The sequence below is a fragment of the Hakea prostrata genome, chromosome 6, assembly GCF_041222555.1.
Source record: "Hakea prostrata isolate BN-2017 chromosome 6, UWA_Hpros_2, whole genome shotgun sequence".
NCBI classification, from domain to species: domain Eukaryota; kingdom Viridiplantae; phylum Streptophyta; class Magnoliopsida; order Proteales; family Proteaceae; genus Hakea; species Hakea prostrata.
In genome coordinates this window covers 34131559-34142175 of record NC_142605.1, presented here as the reverse complement: position 1 = coordinate 34142175, position 10617 = coordinate 34131559, and the positions used below count along the sequence as shown (strand labels likewise).

Here is a 10617-nt window from a genome sequence, read left to right as displayed (position 1 = left end):
AATTCTAGTGAGGGAGATTTAATAAATTTTCTTTTTATTTGGATAATATCAATTTAGTAAATTAAAACTAAAATAATAAAAAGAAGTTCAAAAGACACAAGGGTATTTTTGTTACAAAATTTATTAAACTAATTAAGTGTGTTCTTATTTAATTATTTCTAAAATCATAGGGCAGCCATATGCAAAAGAAAACTTACACTAGACTAAAGTGATGTGGATCAAACAGTCCAAATGAAAATTACCCATAAAAGAAGAAGAAGTAGAAATTAGTGAGCAGCCCAACGTGGCTATCCTGTGGCTCACCATGTCAGGAGACACTGCCCAAGGCACGTATGCTATGGCATACTTTTGCCCCCGTTAGGCCGTAACCGTGTCAAAAGACATAACAAATATAACGAGTACAAGAGAGAAGAGGGATTCATGGAGGCCAATGTGCAAAGCACTTGGAAGCATCATTTCATCCGGACCAATATTAGATTATTGTATCCCAACATCACATCAAATGGATGGATTTTATTTATCAGTTATATCAATCAATTCTTTGATGTGATTTACAAATGATTTTCAGCCATTTGATGTGAGGGACGCATGACAGCATGACACACATCAAAAAAAAAAAAAAGGGTCCATTTCTAAATTTCTCATTTCTTTCTTCTTATTCGCTGTAGCTTTCATTTACACTTGTCAGACTCGAAAACGTAAGTCATCAGATCATCAATTCTTTTCTATGAAATTACAAAACAGGATAGTGCTCTGTTTCTCTCTGTTTCGTCGACTCTATTCTTAACATTATTGTTTTGCAGCCTATCAATGGGGCGGGGCTAAACGTTTATCTGAACTACAAAGAACTCAAGTGGGAGTCTCTCGTCAGCTGATCAGCAGAAGAAGCAAGAAAACCAATTGAACTGTTCTTCAGCGGTAAACCAAAGTAATAGTGTTTGCCCAACACCAATCCCCAGACAAGATTATAATCTGCAGGAGGTGGGTTCGTGGCCAGACTATATATTTCAAATGGATCTATGAAGATCTTAAGCCATGGAAGCTAACTGGAATCGCAAGACAGATAGTGGAGAGTGCAAAGAGTAGAGCACATTTCCGGTTGGTTATAGTGAATGGAAGGGTTTACATTAAAAAATCATTTCAGACGAGGGACTTGTTTACATGGTGGGGAATTCTGCAGCTTTAGTTTCAATACTGTGGAATAAATGATCCAGGAATGACTACCGGTTTCTGGGGCTGGTAAAGTTCCTCTACTGTTCAGTTGCAGCGATCAATGCCTTATACAGGGGAATTCGAATAAGCTCAAAAACATGACTTCACCCAGTTTGAAACCTATACGTCACGCCGACGGCCCAAAAAAGGGAATATGTGTACAACTACTAAATTCGCAGTTGAACGGGGAAATATTTACATTCAATTAAGAGGTTATCTTCTATTCTTTTGGTTTTTTATTTTTTAATTTACGTGTGGTCGTTTTACTGATGGCTAAAATTTTGTTGGGTCCTTTAATCACCCACCACCACCGCCCACTTTCACCTTACCAAAATCACCAATTATAGGGTTGGTAAAACCAAGGTTTAAAGTATCGGTATCGAATATCATATCGGTCAAGTGATTTTAAGAGACATATTATCCTGTGTCGAGTATTGTATCGCTCTGGCTAATATATTCTAGTGTAATTCATTGGAGACACGTCTCAAGATGTATCATATCAGTTGAGTCAAATATGGATACAGATCGATTGATTTATGTTATCGTGGAAAACTTTAAAACCTTGGGTAAAACCAACACCTTTCAGTGGAGAGGTCGTGGGTTCGATCATGTTTGATGATATATTATGTAATACCCCATCTAGCCATCCCCAATATATGAAAAATCATCTATTCTCCATAAGAAATGATGGTTCCCACAATTTTAGACCATGGTTTTATCATAACCAATTGATTTGTGATTATATATAAAGGAGAGTTGAACCGTTGGTACCTCTTCTTTAATATGTGTTGGTCATTACCAACCAAACATATTTTCATTATAAATGAAGTAGCAGAATCCCTGGTTTCCCTAACCCTAATCAAAAGTGTAATTGTGCGGGGAAAGACTGTTTTAAAATGATTTCTACTCTCAGAACTAGAATCTACTCACAATTCCCCCCCCCCCCCAAAAGAGCTTAGGATCTACAAAAGTTTTCCACAAAAGAGACCTTACGAGGGAACCCTTTTCTTGGATCATCACCAACCCTAGATCTCCAACGTTAGACAGAGCTTTCTTCTTCTACTTAAAAGAGGAAAACGTTTATAACACTAGAGGATGGGAGTGGGGCAATGGAGGGTGATTTTAGGTCGGGGAAAGATACGGCAGTGGTGGTCATTCTTTTTTTTTTATTTATTTTTTATTTTTCTTTTCCTTTTAATATTTGTGGTGGGTGATTTCTAGCAGGATGGGATGTGATTTCCAGTAAGGCGATTGGGTGTGTGGAAATGGGGTGGGTGTAGGAGGCAGTATTTTGGTTATTTCATGAACAAACTTAACATCTTTCAAATAATGTCAGTTGGCTCTAAACCTAGACATAATTTTTCCCACAAAAGAGACTCAACAAAATTTTAGCCTTTACCAAGAAAATGAACATGCAATTTTTTTCTTTCTTTTTCTTTCTTTTTCCTCTTAAACAATCTCCTCTCTTCCCCTTATTTGTGCATTAATCCTTTTGAGACTTATTTAATAGGCCCTAGCCATTGGAAGGGCAGCGAGTACTTTCATATAGGAAGAGCTAGAGATGGATCACATTTATGACTACATGTTTAACTTACTGAATGAATATGCTAAACTTTTGAAGTACAAGCCTACTATACCTGAAGATGCTGTTGAAGTTTGTTCGGAGACAATGATTTGCCCTGCAGATCATTTGGAGAGGAAATTTATGATGGATTCTAGGGATTAAAAGTCCTACAGATGTTCGCCCATGCAGCATTCCTCTTCCTTTTAATCATGCAACCATTTAATTTTTGGTCAAATTCATGAGGGAAATTCGATTTCCTGACCTCATATATGAGGCATAAATATTTAAGTATGATTTTAAGGAATTAAGAGGCCTAAAAATTTAAGTATGATTTTAAGGAATTAAGCATTACACTTGTTGTGGAGGGTATTCAACCGGAGAACCCCTCGTAGAGAACCCACACCCCCTCGAGGAGTTGAAGAACCCCTCGTGGAGAACCACATACACCTCCTCAAGGAGTTAAAGAACTCCTCGTGGAAAATCACATACACCCGTAGGGAGTGAAAGAACCTCTCATGGAGAACCCCATACACTCCCTTGGGGAGTTGAAGAACCCCTCGTGGAGAACCACACACCTCCTCGGGGGAGTTAAAGAACTTCTCGTGGAAAATCACATACACCCCCTCAGGGAGTGAAAGAACCTCTCATGGAGAACTACATACACTCCTGGGGAGTTGAAGAACCCTTCGTGGAGAACCACATACACACCCCTCAGGGAGTTGAAGAACCCCTTTCCTAAGGGATCCCTCGACATTCACTCGAGATAGGCTCGGGTAGTGAGAGAATGCCCAGTGCTAAGTCCGAGAGGAACATTGAAGACGACCAAGTCAAAATGGTCAGTTAGAGATAACCACCCATCATACCCACTCCAAAACGTGGGGAACTGGATAATGGAGTAAGGGCTCCATTAATCACACTAAGAGAGGAACATGTTTTTTAAGGCAACTCAGCCCACTCTTCAACTGAATGAACGAAATCGAAAGATGGGTAAGATATGATATTCAACTTACAATCATTCTCTACGCTTTAAGAACCCTCTCAAAGCATTCTATTGTTGTCTAAACTAATTTGGGTGGTGTTGGAGGCGGTCTCCCGACCAACACAAAGTCAGACTGCTCTAATTTCCTTTGTAAGTACAAGCATCACATCTACTAGTATTTAGTTGGAAAAGCCTTCAAAAGGTCGTTCAACTACCCGAGTGATGCAAAGAAGGTCTAAACCCAACAATACCAAAACAAATTTAGGAATTAAGCATGCCGGTTTGGTGAACGCCAATAGTTTTCCTGTTTTCCTTCCATGACTTTCACGTGCAAATCAGCTAAGTTTTTCTGTGCTGTCAATGCCATGCAGAGGAGAAATATTGATGGTAATAATTTATAATCCACTTCTACCCAAAAAAAAAAAACAAAAATTATAATCTACGGTTCTGTAACTGTCCATCCTGCGGCTATTCAATTTTGGAAACTGTTCACCCAAAAAAATAATAATTAGTAACTGCAATTACACAGACGCCAGGTTTTCCTCCACAACGGATTTTCTACTGTGATTATCTGAAGCATTGGAACTGGAGTTGGAACCGAAGCATTGAAAATATGCAACTATATAGATTATAACCAAAAAGAGGGATGAATTCTCCTCATATATCTTGCGATATAATGCAAGAGATTCTCAATCTCCTCTCAATTCGCTGTGTGTTATAAACAAATATTAAGGCGGAACGCGCGTTTCTTGAGTGTCACTTTCGCTGCCATCACAATCACGATGTCAAGAGAAGGAACAAATACGACGAGTAAAAGAGACAAGGGGGATTCATGGAGGCCGATGTGCAAAGCCCTTGGAACCATCATTTCGACATTCTTCTTCTTTTTCGCCTTAGCTTTCATTCTTACTTACCGGATCGAAATCGTAAGTCATCGGATCATCTCTTTTCTCATGAAATTTCAAAGCAGGATAGTGCTCTGTTTCTCTCTGTTTCGTCTTCTCTTTTCTCATGAAATTATAAAACAGGATAGTGCTCTGTTTCGTCTTCTCTTTCTTCACCGGACACGCTGTTTTATTAAGAAAAAGTGGAAAATAATATGCTATTTGATTTGTTGATTGGCAGCCTATAAATGGGTCGACGCTAAACAATTATCTGAACTGGAGTCTGTCGTCGGCTCAGTCGAAGAAACTAGAAATCCAATTGAACTGTTCTTCAACGGTAAATCAAACTAATAATGTTTGCCCAACACCGATTTCTCCTGTATTGACGTTTGAATCCAGACGAGATGATTATCAGGAGGTGGTTTCATGCCCAGACTATTTCAAATGGATCTATGAAGATCTTAAGCCGTGGAAGCTAACTGGAATCACAAGACAGATGGTGGAAAGTGCAAAGAGTAGAGCGAGTTTCCGAGTGGTTATATTGAATGGAAGGGTTTACATTGAGAGCTATAAAAAATCATTTCAGACGAGGGACTTGTTTACTTGGTGGGGAATTCTGCAGCTTTTAAGCAAATATCCTGGAAGAATTCCGGATTTGGAGTTCATGTTCAGTTGCGGCGATCAGCCCCAATTCAATATCAACGAGTTCCAGGAAACAACTCCACCACCCTTGTTTCAATACTGTGGGAGTGATTGGTCTTACTCTATCGTTTTCCCTGACTGGACTTTCTGGGGATGGTAAGTTTCCTTCTTTACCACTTCTGGTGCAAATTTGAATAAGCTGAAACAAGGCTTTCCTTGAGATACCCTAACTGCAAGAACAAGATAGAGCTGGAGATTTCTGATCCGAGTTAGGGCCAGGTTGAGGCCTTGGTCCAAGTCCAGTGTTGTGAAACTCATGGTGGACTATTACATATATCCAGGGACAATCAAGCAACTAAAAGATCTTTCAAGCCCCCCCCCCCAGATCAAAGTCAGAGCCCAGCTTGTTATGAAGGAGGGCTAGGGTTTGATGTTTTAAAACTTGATTGATCGAATTTGGACTTAGGATTGGATTAAGGTTTTAAATAACCCAGCTGAACCCGACCCTTTTGCAGCATTCGGAAGTACACTTACATTAGAGATTAATCTCATCATTTCTTTATACTAGAGGTTTGTTTTCTGTTGAGACAGGGCAGAGGTTAATATAAAGCCATGGGAACTTCTGTCAAAGGAATTGAGAGAAGCTAGTGGGAGGACCCAATGGATTCAAAGAGAACCTTATGCTTTCTGGAAAGGGAATCCTAATACATCCTTAACCAGACTAGAACTCCTACAATGCAATTCTACAGAGCAGAAAGACTGGAAAGTTCACGTCTATGACGTGGTAATTATAAAAAAGTGTTGTAAGTCTTTAGTATCTTCCTTCACTATTGGCTCTCTGTTTACTGGTTGATTGACTACTACAAGTTCTTTCAGGACTGGGCAAGTGCGAGTCTAAAAGGTTTTAAAGATTCAGATTTGACGAAACAATGCACGCACAGGTGGATTGAAACACCATATTTTGAGAATTCTGGTTATATACTTCTCCTTCTTTAATTAAAATTTGTCTTTAAATGACGAACAGATACATGATTTACGCAGAAGGAGTAGGTTGGTCTGTGAGCCAGAAGTACATATTAGCTTGTGGTTCCGTCCCTTTGTTTATAGAGCCTCAATATTATGAATTCACCTCAAGGTGTTTGAGACCTATGCATCACTACTGGCCCATAAAGGCGGATGATATGTGTAGAGCTATCAAATTCGCAGTTGAATGGGGAAATATTTACAATCAAGAGGTTGTCTTCTCTTTTCCTTTTTTTTCTTGTTTCTTTTGTTTAACAACCCCTCCTCTTCTTCCCATTATTTTTGTGTTAATCCTTCTGAGACTTACTTAATAGGCCCAAGCCATTGGAAGTGCAGCGAGAAATTTCATACAGGAAGAGCTCAAGATGGATCATGTTTATGACTACATGTTTAACTTATTGAACGAATATGCTAAACTCTTGAAGTACAAGCCTACCATACCTGAAGATGCCGTTGAAGTTTGTTCAGAGACAATGGTTTGCCCTGCGGATGGTTTGCAGAGAAAATTTATGATGGATTCTAGGGTCAAAAGTCCTGCAGATGGAAGCCCATGCACCATGCCTCCTCCTTTTGATCCTGCAACCATTCAATATCTTCTTAAACATAAGGAAGCCGCATACAAGCAAGTGGAAGCAATGGAAAAGAATTTTTGACTCTTACCTTTTACATTTATAGTTGTTATCTTTTTTAAATAAAAAAAAGAAAGTTCTCGCTTCATAATATAGAGCTTCCGATTCTCTCATAATATATATGTATATATATAAATAGGCTTGAGGGTAATTGGGTAGTTCACATGAGAAAATTGGTTTGGGAGAAAAATTATTACAAAATTTAAGATTTAATAATTATTTAAAAAAAAGATAGAATCCATTTGAGTAAAATAAAATTTTAAAAAATAGATCTTATTGATTGAAATCTTTCTTATAATCTGACCATTTGGAAAATTTTCTTTTCAATTTACACTTCCTCATTAATGATTACCTTATAATGATAATTAACAAGTTTTCATCACCTCAGATATTTTTGATTTCGTTTATTAATGGTTTATTTTGATTTATTTGGTTAATATTAGAAAAGTAAAAACTTAAGAAGTGACACAAATAATTCAAATATTATAATAGATTTAAACACTCAAATTAGTGGCAATAAATAGGATCACTTTGCATGAGCTTGTATCGATGTCACCTTAATTGAATCCAAGGAACAACTTATCACCAAAATTTGGTGAAATATCACAAATTTCGGTGATATCGCCCCCTGGATAACCAAAACTGGGGGCAAAATGAGTTTTGTGAGATATCGTTGAGAATTCGGCGATATCTTGCTTGTTTATTGCCGAACTGGTGATGAACTCTCCGAAAATAGTGATTTCTCGGCGATAACACTACCGTCGCAACACCTCCGTCCGGCATAGAAGCTTATTCATGGTGAGCAAACATCGTTGATGCTCCTGGTCTTTGAAAGAGCAAACTCAAACTTTTGGATTCCGGGTAGGCAAGGATGGAGGAGGAAGATGAATAGTAGATTGCATTTGAGTCACAAACATGGTTCATATAAGACCATGGAATTGTATAAAAATAAAAATAAATAATTACTAAACGTAAACATCTCTCTGTACATGATTTGACCATTGGAGGACATGACTTAACTTATTTGCTATTAAGTTTTATTTTTGTTATTTTTTTTAAACTTGACAATTCACACTTGCAATGATTATACATTATTTATTATTATTTAAACTTTATATTTACACTTTTGCAGTTTTGCTTTTGCATATGTCGGCAAAATCTCGCCGGTTCTCCTGGTTCGCCAGGTAGCGAACCAGCGAATCAAACCGAGATTTCTTTCCTTAAGTGAGTCACAATCTTCCAACATTCATGGTATTCAAACTACCAATGACGTCTAGGATGTTCTTGTTACCCTCTTTCAACAATAATCAATGTTTGACAGACACTTTTGTGCGATGAACTTCAAAAGATAACCAGAAGTTCTACATCCATATCACTGATAATTGATGGATATATCTTCACTGTTACTTGATGTTAGGCAATTAAGGCTATCTTTCCTATCTTGTAGGTTTACAAGATTTTAACAAATGTTTTGCATCCATCCAACTACTTAATCAATTGATACTCAATTGAGCATGGCCAATGTAGGGTTGGTCAACTAGTAAGATTCATAACTCTTAGTGGAGAGGTTGTGTGTTCAACTCTTATCACCCCCATATATAAAGAGCGCATGTCCCGAAAAAAAAACAATTGACTTGCATGGGGAATACTAGATCTACCAGATCCAGCCTATGTATGTTAGGGATGGGCCTCGATTGGGATATCTTATTCTTGGCCTATGTAAGTTGGGCTGGATCAAAAACTTGGGCTCGGTTTTGGGTTTTCAAAAACCAAGCCCAGATGCTATTCCAGCTGACCACTCTACATGCATCCCCTCTCAACCCCAGCACAAAAATAAGTTAAGGTTAGTTGTAAGTTGTAACCTTACTTTGTTATTCTTCTATGGAATAACCTATATGGTCCAGTCCCAGTTCTGGTCCAACTCAAATTGGCCAGAGCCATGTATGAAATCAGGGATTAGAGCAGATTATGGTCGACAAATTCATCTTGTTGCTAGCCGATTCAACCTGATGATCCTGGTCTGGTTCTGAGCCTAATAATAATCTTTTCTGGGCCGGACAAAAATCATGGAAACACCTAAAATTTTGCAAACTTCATTGCAATGCCTTGATGTTGTCCGATGTTGTGACAGCCTTACAGTTCATGGTCCCTACAAACACTTATATACCTACTCCATGAAAGAAAAACACCAATTATGTTGTTAGATGCTTCTAGATAGACAAGGCATGATCCATGATCTGGGTTTGATTAAATATATATAGGAGAACTTTTTCCCTACAAGAATATATTAATAAACTGGGTGATCTAATTCAAAGGTAATTAGTTTCTCTATAGACATGTAATATACCAACATGATTCAAAAGTCTCATTAGAAGACAAGAATGGCTCAAAAGAATTAGCTGATATTAAACCAGATGTCCTCTGAAATAATTCTGGGTCCATAATTTAGTACCTTGTGGGGCTCTATAGTGCTATCAATCATAATCTTTCAGTTTCTTTCCAACCGACTAATTGAATGAATAAAACTAGACATTTAACCATAAAAGAGCCTCTCCTCTTGAAATACAAGGCAATCAGCATTAACTCACTTTTCCTCTTCTGGGCATTTAATTGCAACAGAATAATACTACTAGTCTACTACCACTTTAATAATCATTTTACAAAACAAAATGGTGGGGATTTGGGATTTTGTGACTTCAATCTCCTTATCAGAATCAGAATTAAATCACCCATAAAGGACTCTCATCTGAAATCCTGATTCTTGAATCCCTACAAACATAATCAAAATCTGAAGAGTTCAGGTGGAGTGAGTGTAGGCCCTCAACAGTCATCACACAGTGTGCAGATGAATGAATACACATGCACTTTAATATGGATGCTTGTAGGCTGAGCCTTTCTTTAATGATGAATAGGGCATTTTGTCCAGGAACAAGGGGATGTGAACCAGGCATTGCATTTATGGTGTAGTAATATCAAGGTACCATCTCCCAATTGTGTCCAAAAGCTAAGTTTATAAAATAAATAGAGTAACCTTTACCTGCCATTGCTTCCACTCCCCAGGTTCCAAACCCTTATTCTTTGTTTGTTTGTTTGGTATAGATTTTAGTTTTTAGTGGTTGTTGATTGGAAGCATTGTCAAATAGTCTGATGCTTCAAGGCCAAATAATCTCCATATATTATGACACCATGACTGATCAGAATATGTAATTAGAAATTAATGAAAGAAGGGTAGTAGTCTGGTTTCAGGGAAGCTTCAAGATACTTCAAAATTCAAAAAACTGGTCCTACTCCTCTTTTAACAAATAAAAACTATTGAAAAGAACAGAAAAGGAAAGAAGAGAAAAGAGAGAGAAAAGTTGACATGTGGGGTGTGTTTTGTTCTTCCAACAATTTGAAATATGTTTTCCTATTGGTGTTTCACATGTATATCTACTTATCGCATTCTTCAAGGACACTCAAAAGACCCTAACAACCAGAGAATACCTGCTGGAAATGTTTTAGATTGAAATATTTTAAAAGTTGCTTCTTGACCTCTCTACTGTGAAGGTTTGACCCATGGTAGATTACAACTCATTACTAATTTTGTCTCTGTGATGAATCCAACATGTTTGATTAGCTTACAAGCTAACCCTGGTGTCCAGAAATGAAAATGGATTACTCCAACAAATCATAATAACGGCAAGT

At 37.7% G+C, this 10617-nt stretch overlaps 1 protein-coding gene across 1 annotated transcript; it reads left to right on the top strand.

Annotated features, from left to right (window-relative positions):
• The first annotated feature begins 2773 nt into the window (after window positions 1-2773).
• Window positions 2774-6957, top strand: LOC149013526 (uncharacterized). The gene is made up of 6 exons (XM_089157734.1): window positions 2774-2866; window positions 4881-5437; window positions 5873-6065; window positions 6158-6222; window positions 6306-6516; window positions 6619-6957. The coding sequence occupies exons 1-6, from the start codon at window positions 2774-2776 to the stop codon at window positions 6955-6957; spliced, it is 1458 nt and encodes a 485-aa protein (XP_089013860.1).
• The last annotated feature ends 3660 nt before the right edge of the window (window positions 6958-10617 follow it).